The sequence below is a fragment of the Camellia sinensis genome, chromosome 12 (assembly GCF_055761805.1).
Source record: "Camellia sinensis isolate YWXY chromosome 12, ASM5576180v1, whole genome shotgun sequence".
Lineage (NCBI taxonomy): Eukaryota > Viridiplantae > Streptophyta > Magnoliopsida > Ericales > Theaceae > Camellia > Camellia sinensis.
The window spans coordinates 60496417-60511622 of record NC_138972.1 but is presented as its reverse complement, the minus strand read 5'-3'; the positions used below and the strand labels follow the sequence as shown (position 1 = coordinate 60511622).

The 15206-nt window shown below is 30.0% G+C and overlaps 1 protein-coding gene across 1 annotated transcript; it reads right to left on the bottom strand.

The window, feature by feature from the left end:
• Positions 1-2567: 2567 nt before the first annotated feature.
• Positions 2568-5289, bottom strand: LOC145804157 ((-)-alpha-terpineol synthase-like). Its single transcript, XM_082897912.1, has 5 exons — positions 5120-5289; positions 4765-5029; positions 3581-3959; positions 3265-3483; positions 2568-3155 (listed from the first exon to the last, which is right to left on the bottom strand). Exons 1-5 carry the CDS (start codon positions 5240-5242, stop codon positions 2999-3001), a joined length of 1143 nt encoding a protein of 380 aa, XP_082754038.1. The 5' UTR covers positions 5243-5289; the 3' UTR covers positions 2568-2998.
• Positions 5290-15206: the final 9917 nt, after the last annotated feature.

Genomic DNA, 15206 nt, shown 5'->3' with positions numbered 1-15206 from the left:
TGAACACAGATTAAAAATAAAATAAAATAAGAAAAAAAAAAGAAAATAAAATAAAATAAAATAAAAGAAAATAGAAGAACAAATTAGATTTTATTTTACTCACATTTTTCTTTCTCTTAATTCAAACTCAGTTTTAAGAGATTGATTGACTTGACAAATGAGACACTTTCTTAATCAAAGTTGTATTAGATTTATCATTGCAGAATTGATTGTAAAAAGAGAAAAAAATACTCTCTTTTTTTCTTTTTTTTCGGCTGAAGGTTAGATTTGATTTCAAGTTTTTGGTACACCTATTAAAAGACTTGTGAATTAAGTTAATGTGGTCATTTAATGTTGTACCCGAGCCTTGGATTTACCAAGAGAAATAAATAAATTCACCTCATTTTCTTTTTGTCAAGATAAAGAAACATAATCTTAGGGTGTTGTCATTTACTGCATTCCAACAAAAAAATCAAGATTGAGATCTGAGTCGATTTTTTGATATGAGTCGATTTTTTGACAAAAAGGGTTTGTTTGGATATGAGTCGATTTTTTTACTATTTAATTTGGGGCTAAAAAATGTCGTTAGTGATATGTTTTTTTGACTTTTATGAGAGAAAAAATAAAATATTTATGATTTAGATATAACATTTTGTCTTATATGAATAAAATAACTTATTTTATCTTATATGACTATTTCTTTGACTTGAAACCTTGAAATTTGTTTATGTTCATTTTATTTTTTATTTTATTTTTGGGTAGCCCTATTAATATTTTGGTTTTGTTGTAACGGTCCATGAAATTTTGGGATGATCAAATTATATTAAATCTAGCATTTAGTGAATCTTATCACGTTTTCAAGAGATGAGGATATGTAAAATATTTTGATCCTCCATGTAATTCTCTCTCCCTTAAATTAATCAGAGTATACATATGTGACAAAACTTTCCTATTTTTTTTTTTAAAATTTTAATTTAATTTGTTTTTTGGGGTAGGTCATCCATATGTGATCCTAACACATTCAAAACCCAATAAACAAAACCCCTAAATAGTCCCAAAGAAACATGGATCCTTTGTCTCTTGGGTATCACAATGCAGGTCTCGAGTCTTGACCTCTACAATTTCTCCCAAATTAATGACATTTACATGCTTTGATTTCTATTTTAACTATCTTCATTTGTATAGGAGAATGTAAAACATAAATAGAAATAAATATGATGAAACTTAGATATTTTTGTACATAGACAAAAATGTTCTCACATTTGAAATAATGAAATTAACTAATTTATAAAAAAAAACATAACAAAATAAAATGATAGTATCCTCTTGAATAAAAAAACAAAAAACATTAATATTTCATTATAAATAAAATATAAATTTATAAATCATTTAAATAATATTACTTTCTTTATTTGGAAGCTCATTTAACTTGAAACAATTCTTTGAAATAGATTATTGAATTTCACTTACAATTAGATTTTAATCTATTAATTTTATAATATTAGAACCAAAAGAAAATAAAATCCATTCATGCTATAATATTACAAAAAAAATAAAGCATTTCAATTTATTCCAAAAAATAAAAAACCAAATAAATAAAAATACTTTATTTACAAATTATATAATGACAGTATATGTTTCAAATTAAAAATACTTTATTTTGATAAACCAATAAAAATTTCAGAAAAATTCAAAAACTAACCATGATTCCAAAAAATTCAATTTCATTTCAAAACCCTAACATTGACAGAAAAACCCTAACCCGTATGCCAAAAAATTCCAAACCCTAATTTCATAACCACAATGATAAAAACCCTAACACATTTAATAATTCACAAGTAAAACCCTAACATTGACAAAAAAATACAACACAAAACAAACACAAAAAGTAAATACATAAAATTAGGGTTAATGTCATACCACGGAGAGAGACAGACAGCAGAGACAGAGAGCGAGAGCGAGCTGAGATGGAGCGAGAGCAGAGAGAGAGAGAGCGAGCGAGAGCAGAGAGAGGGAGAGCGAGCGAGAGCAGAGAGCAGAGAGAGCCAAAAACCTAAGTCGTATGCAAATGAGGGGGGTGAGGGGGGGGGTTTGTTCGTATATATGAGGAGTTTGAAAACGCTGATACAAAAAGCGATTTCATTTAAATGAAATCGCTATTACAAATAGCGTTTTTTGGCAAAAAAAATTTGTACTGAAATCGCTATTAGAGATAGCGTTTTTTCCGGGGACAATTTTTTCTTAAAATCGCTATTACGAATAGCGTTTTTATTTTAAAAAAAGCGCTGTTAGGAAAAGCGTTTTTAACAAACCCTAGAAGCGCTATTTGTAATAGCGACTTATTAATCAAAGTCGCTATTTGTAAACGCGATTTTACTGTTCACCTACTTTTACGCTCCTAACAGTGAAAGCGCGAATAGTAATAGCGTTTTAACCTAGTTTTGGAAATCCGTCAGAAGTTGGCCTAGTTTTGGAAATACGATACAAAAATGGCTTATATTGGGAAATGGCCCCAAAAGGCTGAGTGTGTGAGCCAATAAACACAATGGTGGGTGTTGGGAAGTCCACCCACCCTCCCTTGTGTCTATTTTTTTTTTTTTTTTGTAATTTATTTATTTATTTTTTATTGGATAAATTACAAATACACTCTATGAGGTTTGCTTAAAATATGAATTGTTCTCTGTGATTTAGAAAATTACAAATACTTCACTGTCATAATTTTTTATTTAACAGAATTAATTGAAAAAGTGAAATTTCTAACTGTTCACCCATATAATAATAAAATTATCTGAATTATTAATTGAAATAAAATTTTAATATTATTAAAAACTGTTAATTAACTTGATGATTTATTAATAAAATGACATATTTATTATGAAATTAGAAACCTTAGCGGGTATAATGTAATTTCTAGAACCACAAGGGGTAATTTATAATTTAAGTAAACCTCAGGGGTGTGTTTATAATTTATCCTTTTTTATTTGTAGTGAAGTTGGAAAGAAAAAAAAAAAAAAAAAGTTCATAAAGCAAATGATACCACTTTCTTTAGGTGTAAAATGATGTGTAATTCTTGTTCCTTGAGTGCATCATAAGCCATTTCATTAATAGAGTTGAATAAAGCGAGGAAGCATATCTTCATATAGTCTGGAAGTTGTTCCATTGCACTGATATCCCACCTAAAAGTTAAAAAGAAAAAAGAAGTATTTTCATGTTAAAGATATATAGCTAAGAAGCATGCAAATTAATGCAGATGATATTGACACAACCATTCTCCCATCAACCAACCTCTCAATGGCATTGGTAAATAGTTCAAGTTCCTCCAATGAACCATACACATCATAGATATCATCTATTATTGTTATCAGTGTGTAGACCTTCGTGGACATTCTCCTAAAGTATCCAAATTGAGGCTCAAAATTCACTTCCAGAGTGCCTAAAAAACACTCCATCAACCTATCTCTAGCAAAGCTCAACTTTTTTCCCAAACATGTACTCCTCCACCACCTATATTCATAACAAGGAAAAGAATAAGGTATATGAAATACTACATACATATATATGGTGACTTATATACATAATGAAAATTGGGAACATTTCTGACCTTGAAATTTGTTTTACTTCTTGCTGGTGAATTGCTTGCACCATGTTGAAATCTAATTTCGCAAGCTCAAGCAATATAGAATTCATATCTTGTCTTCTCTCATACACATCAATGAACCATCTTGCCTCTAGCCTTAGCACCCTCCAATGTAGGGGAAGCTCCAAGGAATGTCTAACTAGCATGGCGAGATTTTGATCAATATCCTTCTTCTTGAGGTTTTCTTTGAGATTCCTAGTTGTGAAATCCCTGGCCTCATCTAATAAACTTTCACCATCAATTGAAAGATATGAGGCTTCATACAAATATAGTAGTCCCTTTGTATCCTCACAAAGACAAGACCTCAAATTCCCCATCTCGTCCATAAATTTTTTAAAAACATCTGCAATTCAAGCTAACTATTAATTAGTATATACTAGGGACTATGAGCTCAAATACAATATATATATATATATATATATTTTTCTAATTGTGAATTGAATCATGCACTATTTTTCTCGATATATGAATCATGCACTATTATTCTAATTGTGAATTGAATATGAATCATGCACTATTTTTCTCGATATATATATATATATATATATTGTATTTGAGTTCTCGATCTCTACTGGACACATAAAGATATAGCATCAATGTTCAATCATTTTAAGTTTTTTTGCTTCTCATTTATTTATTTATATTTATTATTATTATTATTTTCTTTTTTTTCATTTTCTTTTTTGGGCGGTGGTGTGTGTTCCTCTTTAAATTTTGAGTTAATTACACTTAGCACCCCTACATTTTCACTATCCTCTCATTTTGGCTTTGACTTTTAATTGTGACAATTAGCCTCATATATTGTAAGTCAAGTTAAGGCTAATGGAATTTGTCATGTGCTTTAAATGTTACATTTTTTTTTTTTCGTCTCATTAAAACTCTTATACTTTCATCAAATTCTCATTTTGGTCCTTATACTTTCTCTAAAATCTTACTTTGATCCCTTCATTTTTAGTTTTCATCAACTTTAATAACGGTAGATAGGCGAAAGGATTGACACTGCAATTTGACTTAAAAGTGTAAGGAATGGACTGTTATAATTGAAAGTAAATGAATTAAAGTGAGATTAGGGTGAAAGTGAAGAGTTGCTAAGTGTAATTAACCCTTAAATTTTTGACATATATGGAGTGAGGAAATCATTGAAGTACCTTGAGGGACATTGTACCCATGTTGTCTTAAAAGCCTAAATTTGAGAGCTGTAGCATGCAAATCCTCATTGTTGCACTTATCATTCATGTTGTATATTCTCTCAAGTACTCTCTCTATCTCATCCTTGAAGTGATAGAACACTCCAAGCCTTTGCAAGTCATCAACCATCTCAAGTGCATCCAATGGATCCTCATCCGCTACTTTCTCAAGCATTATCTTCACATCTTCCTTCAACTTTGCAGCCCTTTTTTCGTATACATCTCCCTACAAAAATAATTTTTTGTTAGCAATTACCATTGATTTGCATCCACTAATCAAGCAGAGTATATATAACGATAGGAAATATATATATACCACATATTTACTGTTAAGTGACTGCACATAGTCATAGTCCCAAATGGGAGGTTGGTAGTTGGCTGATCGTCTGATGATCTTTTGATTGCAAGGTCCATCAGTAACAAGAAGGCTAAGAGCCATTGCACGGAATTTCGAACAAACTTAAGCTTGCTTTGATTGTCTGGCTAACTCTGATGACAACCCACACTTAAATAACATGCATGCCCATATCAATTTTGAAAAAAAAAATAATAATAAAAGGAGAAATTACGGTAGTATTTGGTATAATTTTAAAATTATAATTTGATAATAGAGTTGTATTTTGAGTTTGTGAGTTTTGGAATTATGATTTGAAAAGAGAAAATTTGTTTGGTTATGAGTTTTGAAAAGAGTTTTGAATTTTTTATGTGACATATGAAATGAGAAAAGTTGTTTGGTTATGAATTTTGAAAAGAGTTTTCAAAACTTAATTAAAAAACTTATAAGTCATAACCAAACACACAACTCAAAACTCTATTGAAAATTCTATTCAAAACTCATAATCAAATTCTTTTTAAAATTCAATTCAAAAAAATGTCATTTTGGTCTAAAAAAATTTTCTATATTTAAAAAATATCAAAAAAAAATATAATTTTTTTTTCTTTCAAATAACAGGTGGCTATTGGCAAAAATATATATATATATATATATATATTGTTCAGGTCAACCGGCTGGACATCGGAGAGAATGTCCGAGCAAACAATCGGATAGACCAAAATTCAAAAATGGTCTGTTTTACCAAACATGTTTTCAAAATATATTTTGAAATTTGTTTGAAATCATGATTTGAAAATTCAAGCTAAACATAGTATTAGAATATAAGGGTAAAATTGATTTTTAAAAATTCTACCAAACACAGCCTACAATTTGTACTTCAGTAATTTATGCTCAATCTCAACCCTAGATATTTTGATTGTCCTAGACAACTACTAAATTTCGAGTCAGTTGGGCCCAATTACATAACACCGTTTTGAAAATTGATGGAGGGATTCAAGTAAATAGTCAAAAAAATTGATGGAGGGATTCAAGTGAATAGCCAAATTATAGAGATATTAAGTTCTCGTTTGGCATGTGTCTGTTTTAGTTTAAAAGTCAAAAAATTATTTAAAAAATCAAAAAGTTTATAACCTATACCAAAAAGTCGAAGATTTCTTTCTTTTTTTTCTACTTTTTGTACATCTTTTCGTAAAAAATAAAAAAAAAAATTTCCAAATATATTAATTTTTTTTACCTCATATTTTAGTCAAAAAGTCAAAAAATTATTAAAATAGTATGTTTCTAAACAAGGCCTAAGACTATAGTAGAGAGATTAAAGTGAGATTTTAATAAAAAATATAAAAGTGATAATTAGAATTACATAAGTGATTGGTAGCTCGAAAGAGAGGCCCCCGAATCCCCCCGAATTCAAAAACGACATCGTTTCGTCGTTTTGATTTTTTTTTTTTCAGAAGAAGAAAATCAGAAGAAGAAGAATAAGAGGAGGAAGAAGAACTGGAAGAAGAAGAACTGAAGGAGCCAACAAAATCGGGCTCGAGGCGAAGGCGGGGTGGGGGGCAGAGGCAAAGGCAGGGGGCAGAGGCGGGGTCTGTGAGGCGGAGGCGACGACAGGGCTGCGACGAGCTGCTACGACGAGCTACAACGAGGCGACGGCGGGCGACGATCGGGCGGAGGCAATGGTGGGCAGAGGCCTGTCGCAGCTGCCATCTCCTCCTCTTCCTCTCTCTTCTCTTTCTCTCTCTCTCTTTCTCTTTCTCTTTCTCTTCTAAATTTCGGGCTGTTCGGGGGGACAAATTTGTGGGGAAAAATCATTTTTCTTAGAATTAATACTATCATGTTGTTGCTCTTCGTTTGTTGTCGAAATGACATTGTACAAATAAGCTCAATTACAACTCGACTTGAAATCAAAGAAGCTAAACAAGACAATTAAAAAGTTTTGTAAATAAAGTAGAATACATTCTGTTTGGTTTTCATTTCTCAAATTTTCTTTTCAGAAAATTTTACTTTTTCGTTTTTTGTATTTTTTGTTTTCACTGAATTTTTTTAATATTTAAGCAATTTCTTTAATTTTTAAACGCACCTAACATAAATATACTTAAAAGGTATAATATTTGTGAAAAAAATCTTTAAAAAATTTACTAAATACTAAATATACAAAAAAAATACAAAAAATCAATACATTTTTTTTATATATTTTTCTGTATTTATTAATTATTTAAAATATTTTTTTCACAAATATTTTAATATTTTGATATATTTCAGTAAGTTATATCTATAAAAAAAATTACTTAAAATTTTAACAATATTGACTAAAAATATAAAAAATAAAAAAACTCAATTTAAAAAAAATTAAAATCAAACATATTGGACGTAAAATGTAAGGGCAATTGTACCCCAGTGATATTTGGGATTCTTATTTATGGGTCAGTGTTGGAAGTGTTTTAGAATTTCAATAGAGCTGCAAAAGCTGAAACTTTAATTACAAAGGAGAGGGAACTTTCTATCGTCTCTCACGTGCTAACTCTAACTTTCCCTCAAAACTCACGTTTTCCGTTTCTTTCTCCGCTCCTCTCTTCTCTCTCCTCTCTTCTCTCTCTTTCTTGTCTTCTCTCTCCTCTTTCTTGTCTCACGCTCTCTCCTCTGACTCCTTCCATTTGACTTATGCTAGGAATTTTAAATAATTTACTAAATTTTATATCAAATTTTTTAAGAGTGCAAGATTCATACATTTATATATTATTTGGGATATATAACATTTTTTTTATTTTAATAAATGTATATAATTTTTGGATAAAGTACCAATAAATTTTAAAATGTGATATTATAAACGGTGTAGTTTTTCATTTTTCTTATGAATCCAAAGGTTTTATTAAAATGAAAATTACACAAAAAGATAGTCACTTACATGTTTAAGTTTAATTTTTTAGAGATAAAAGTGAATTTATTTAAATCAAAATTACACATTTGGACAATCCACAATATAGAGGTTTTGGATTTTTTTTTTCTTTTGAAACAAATCTCACATTATGAACAAAAATGTAACACTGTAATGTAACACTCCAATAACATAACACACTAAAAAAACTCATTTGTGCACTTTTTTTAAACGTAACAACGTAACACTAAAAAAAAAAAACTTATTAGTATATTTTTTTCAAATGTAACGCAAAAAAAAAAAAAAAAAAAAAAAAAAACTTCTTAGTGAACTGTTTCCGAACGTAACACTCTAATCAATTTAATCTCAAACGTAACACTCCAACATAACGCACACAAAAATACTAAGAAATTCCTTAATGTACTTTTTCCGAACAAAACATTCACAATTTAAAATTATACATTTGTTTAAAACTTACTAAGAAATTTTTGTACTTCTTTTAGAATGATTTGAAGAATCTCACATACTTTTGGAATGATTTGAAGAATCTCACATATATTCATAATATAATCATAACTTGTTCAAAGATCAAGCAATATATTCTCATTTTATAAATAAAATTATTTAAATAATTGTTTAGAACTAGTTTTGCTATCACATAAGAACACACTTGTTGCATCAACTCCAATGGTGCTAAGCAAAATGCTTTGTAAAGGTACAGAAAAATACTCTTTTTACCTTACCTAACTAGTTTAATTAGTATATACTCTAACCATAACTAACCAATGAAACTAACTTAACTACTTTTTAAAAGAAAAATACTATAAACACAAGTAAAAAAATATAATTTTATTTATGACATGTTGTATATGCACCTATTGTTGACGTGGTTATTGGTGTTACATTTATAAATATTTATTTATTTTAAATATATTATTAAATTATTTTTTAAAAATATTTTTACTCGATTATATTTTTAAACAATCATATTCTTTTAACAGTAATATTTTCAAACGATCAAATTGGCTGGAGCAAAAAACAAACAACAAATATGAAGCAAGCAAAAATGCAGAAAGATGGAGATAGCAAGTAGATACAGGCAAATAGCGAGAAGACCTTTTGCTAGCTACTTGTGGAGAGCTAAAATGAAAATAAACAAAATGTCTCTTGTGATGCAAAGTTTTTTTTGGAGGAAGACAAAAACAAAGTAAAAATGCCTCATATAACCCTTTTGTCTCCTCCCTTGGAGCTACTCCAAGGCTGTTAGGCAAAAATGCCTTGTAAAAGTATACGAAAAATACTTTTTTTTATTTTGCTTAACTAGTTTAGTTGGTATGTATTCTAAGTATACTCTTTATTTTAGCTAATCAGTAAAACTAACTTAATTAATTTTTAAAAGAAAAATACTATAAACATAAATAAAAAAAATATGATCTTTTTTATGACATATTGCGTATACACCTACTGTTAGCGTAGTTGTTGACAAACATTTACAAATATTTATTTTTTTTAAATATATTATTAAATTAATTTTTTTTAAAAATATTTTATATGATTATATTTTTTTAACGATAATATTTTCAAACAATCAAATGAGCTGGAGCAAAGAAGAAACAACAAATATGGAGCAAGTATATATAGAAGCAACAAAGATGGAGGTAGCAAGCAGATATGGGCAACTACAATAAAAAACACATTTGGCGACCCAAAAATTGGTCGTCAAAAGTACAAATTTCGTCGCCAAAAGAATCAGCGACCAATATACAATTTGTCACCAAAGGCCTGTCACTAAAAGTATTGGCGACGAAATCAGAAATTGTCACCGTATGTAGACATTTAGCGACAAGCAAAATTGGTTGCCAAAAATCATATATTTTGTTGCTATAAAATTACAATTTGTTGCTAAAAGGTTAAAATTTGGATAGGCTATGTAGTTTTAGCGACAAATAAATGCGTCGCCAAAAGTGCTATTTAACGAAAAAATTAATTTGGTCACTAAAAATCACATTTTTAGCGACGAGTAAGTTTTGGTTGCTAAAAGTTCTTGGAACCAAGAACTTTTAGCGACAAAGACAATATGTTGTCGGCAAATATAGCTACCAAAATACCACCTGTCACTAAAAATTCAGTACACAAATTTTGATTTCAATAATTTTCCTGTTCAAAATAATCCAAAACACCTGTTTTCCTGTGCACAATATATACACAAATGTAATGTAAATAATTATACACCTATGCAAGACATTCATACTAATTCAAAATTAATAGCTATAAAAAATCCCAATAAACATAATTACAATTCTCTGACAATCTAAAACATGCATACCAAATACTTACAAACTACTAACATCAAACCCATAAATACATTACCATATGGTGGGAAGACCCTTTGCATGGCAATAAATGCTAGCCATTTGTAAAGAGCCAAAATGAAAATGGACAAAATGCCTCTTGTGATGCAAAGCTCTTTGAAGGAAAATCAAAACAACTTCACTAGCAAAAATGCCTCATATAGTCCTTTTACCTCCTCCCTTGGAGTTGCTCTTAGTAAATGGTTAACAACTTATGAATATATACAGGATACTAATAAAATACTTGAGTGTATACTACAAATAACGAATTATATATATGTATATATTTAAACGGTTTTGTTCGGTTCCAAACTTGAACCATAAATATAAAACCACAGAACAAACCGTGAAGTATAGTTCATCTATTTTAAGAAGTAGGACCGAACAATGTATAAAAAAAACTAAATCAAATAGTGTCGTTTGGTTTGAATCATATCGGTTTGAGATTTTTTTGGTTTTTATACTCAACCCTAATAATTTTCATAAGATTCTATACCTTTTATGAGGTGAAAATAATTTTTTTAATTTAAAATATTTTTTTTATGTTTATTTTTTCCAAATAAATTATAAATTAGTTTGACAAAAAAAAACATTAAAAAATAATACAACATGTGTGAGGGTGCAAATCCAATTTGTGCAAGGATGTAAGTCCAATTTGTGTCCGAATGCAATATATGCGTGGTACAAATCTAACCGATGCATAGGTGCAAGTCCAATATTTACTTTTTTATCTATCGAATGTTCCTTCTTTCTATCTCTCATATTAAAATAGAAGTAATATATCCAAATTTTTTTAACAATTTAATATCAAAACATAATTTAAAAATTGTATAAATTATATTTATTATATATTTAAAAATTGTATGGTTGTCACATTTGTTACTTGTGCTAGATATATATTGGACTTACACCTGACACGGATTGAACTTGCACTAAATACATATACTAGACTTGCATTAGGCACAGATTAGACATGCAACTATGCATAAGTTAGAGTTGCACCATACACATATTGGACTTGTACCATGCATATATTGTATTATTTTTTAATTTTTTGTCAAGTTAATTTATAATTTATTTTGCAAAATATAAACATCAAAAAATATTTTAAATTTAATTTCTTTGTTTTGGCAAGCATTTTAGATATTTTTATAATTATGAAGCTATTAAAATCAAAAATAAAAAATTAAAACCTATGCACGAGTTTATAAAACTTATTAACCATGGATTTTGCTATAAAAAAAATAATAAAAAAAAATTATAAGTAGCACAAATTTTTGATAATTTTTGCTCTAACGGGTTCATGATATTACTAACAGAGTTTAAAGTTATCATAAACTCGTTACTTAGATAGAAAATCAAAACAAGTTAATTTTGGGGGATTTTATTTGCACCCAAAAAAATTATTTCAAATTTTCAGTATTTTCTATTAAATTATTTAAGGTTATAATTTATTCTTGATACACCTTATATTTTCCACAAATTACTCTTTAAGTTAAAATCATAATTTGTGGTAGATCCAAATAATAAACAAATCCATTCAAAAAAAGAAATTTATTGACACAACACTAACTCTAAATTACAGTATTTTGAAAAACTCTTAAGCATCGATTACATATTTTGATAGTTTGCAAGTGTGTATATATATATAAATGTAAGTACATGTGTGTGTTTATCTATGCATGGGTCTATACGTATTTGTACGTATAGCATTTATCTATACGAATTAAAAGTGAAGAGTGTTTGGTTAAGTCGTTATCACCATAGGCTGATCTTGTCTTTTTGTTAATTGAATGCTTATTTGTTGATTCTATTGTTTGATTTTATTTAAACTTTTTTCATTTACAAGTAACAATATAATAAGAAACAATAATATTAATGATAATAATGAGTTATTGATGATGATAATGAGTTTTGATGAGGTGGATTGAAGTTTTGGAGTGAGAAAGAAGATAAAAAAAAAATTAAAATTGGTAAAATAAGATGAAAAGACTTAAATATGAAAGAAACGTATAAGTGATTACGTGTACCATGAGATTTAATGTGTATTGTCTTTATTTTAAGATTTAATGTATATTCTCCTTATTAGTAAATTTACATTAACGTATAATAAAAACTAAAATTTTAATTAGATGTACAAAGTTAGGGAAACTTACTGATAAGTCACATACACAAAGTTCAAAAACCACCTAATCCTAAAACAAAACACTTGCACCAATTAGGCATATATATTTTTAATTGTTACCAAAAAATCCTATTTAAAAAAAAAAATTCTTTCTTAAAGACACTACTTCATCCCACCATCGCCAGACTTTTGTTAGATGGTCATTGGAAACTCACCGGGAAGTCGCCAGAACGTCACTAGAAATTTGCCAAATTTGCCAGAAATTTACCAGACTTTTCTCAGTTTATCACCGGAATATCGTCAGAATGTTCTGAACGTCACTGGAAGTCATCGGAATGTCTAGAATGTTCGCTGGATGTCAAGAATATTGCCAGAGACTCACCAGGATGTCTAGAATATTACCCCCCCAAAAAAAAAAGAATAAACTGAGAAATTAAAGTAACAAAAACATAGCAAAATATGTTAAATATTGATAAATTGAAAGAAGAACAAAAAACCTAAGAACAACAAATAACAACAATTGAAAAAAAATATATATATATATATATGTTATTTGCAATTTTTGTAAGGTTTAAGCAAATAATTTTCAATTGATCAAACTGAAAAGCAAGTTTTGAAACTGTAAAATATTACAATGTCAAAGTATGATTCTATTAAGTATTTATCCTTATTAATCAAATTTAAAAATATGTTATGAAATTACAAAATTTTACAGTTCTAAAGAAAGTTATGAAACTGCAAAATTTTATAGTTCTAAAGAATGATTCATTTCAACACCAAAAAAATTAAAACTGTAAAATTTTACAGTTTTCACCACCTGTGATTAAAACTCGAAAATAATTTGTTCAAAACTTGAAAATTTTCTCTATTATAACAGGAAAATAGAAGTGTGTAGTATAGAAAAATATTAAAACTGAGCGATCGAAAGAAAGAGACAGATATAAAGAGACGCTTGTACTTCGACAACTATTTTTTGGTTTAGATCTAGCCGGATTTAACGTAAATCTACTCAAACCTGATGTAGATCTACACATTTTCTTCGTCGGAAATTCATCTCTTTCATCGTCAGTGAGCACGAAGTAAGAAGTTAGTAATAATAAAAAAAAAAAAACCTTCAAACCCCTCTCTCTCTAAAAACCTCCACCCCCGGGCCTCACTTTTGGCCGATTGACCGCCGCCTTTAGCTGTGGCGGTCGGCTGGCCCAGCTCTCTCTTGTGTTTGTGTGCTGGCTTTTGCTTTTAATAAACTTAGTTCCCACAATGTCTTTCCACTTAATTGTGTTTTGGGTGCTGCTGATCTTAAACTTTTTTGTGTTTGTTGCCCCTTTTTGGTTGATGCATTGGGGTTGTATGTTTTGTTTCAACAGGGGGAGCTTGGAATAAGGGTCAAAATAGAGTAGAAGGAGGCCGGTTTTGGACCGGAATAGAGGATGTTCAGATCTAATTTGGATCTTCATTCGGGCACTCCTTTGCGAGTGGGAGTTTGAGGGATGAGCTTTGGTTCGGATCTATGGAGTTGCTTCGGTGCTTTGTTTGGGGGGAAACATGGGTGTTGAAGTCGATCTAGATCTATCTAAGATTTCATTCGAGCGCTCCTATTCGAGTGGGAGTTTGAGGGGTGAACTCCATCCAGATGTATGGAGGTATCTCAACGGTTGTTCGATGTTTTGGGTTGTCAACATCGGAGCTTTTGCAGTGGGTGTGTTCGGAGTTTGGATCGGAAAAGATGTGTCCGACCGTGGAAGTGGAGATGGCAGTGGGTCTTGTTCAGCTGTGGTTGTAAGTTTTGATCGTCCTTGGGTGTGCTCGGTTGCAATGAGTGCTCGGAGTTTTGAATCAGAAAAGAAATGTTCCGACCATGGAAGTGGCGCTGGGTGTGGAGTTTTTTCCAGCCATCGAGCTGTTGGCTATGGAGTTTTCCGGACATGGAACGGTCTCGGTCGGATCAGTGGAGCATGCGGAATGCTTTTGATGCTATGGTTAAGTGTTGTCAGGCGTGGGTCTCGGCTTTGGTGGCGTGGGTCTTGGCTTTGGTGGGATATTGAAAAGATTTTAGTTTGGGTGGTATGGGCATTGGGAGTGCAGCAGCATGGGTGAATAAAATATTCAGGTTGAATAGTAGTGTGTGGTTTGTTGATAAGAGGTGTGCAGTTGTTTTGGTGTTGGCTTTTGGTTTTTGGGTGTGTGGGTTGATTTTGTGGGGATTCATGTATTTTTATTTTCTAGTTAAGTCCTTCTTAACTTTTTTGTTTAAAAAAAAAAAAAAATCGTGAGGCCAAGGGGTTGGTTGTATGTCTGCGAGTAGCAGTAGTAGGGGTAATTTGTACTTTCCGAATCTCTCTCGATGCATGTCATCTTCCTGTACCTTTAATTTCATGTTGTTAATGAAATTTTTCTTTGCTGATCAAAAAAAAAAAAAAGTAAGGAGTTAGTACTCAGTGGTTGCCTGTGAAACCTAATCAATGATGGTCGCCGATCACCGATGACTGTAAATTAGAAAGAGAAAGAAAAGAAAGAAGTCGTGGTCGTGGTCGTGATTGTGGTTGTGGCCATCGTCGCCGCCAATATCAGAGAAAGAGAGACAAAAAGAAGAAGTAAGGTATAGGGAAAAAGGATAAGATAAATGGGTATAGAACTTTTGGGTATATCTAAAAGGTTTTGGGATTAAATAAAATACACATTTTTCAAAAAGGGCTTATGGGTAATTTACCCTTATTT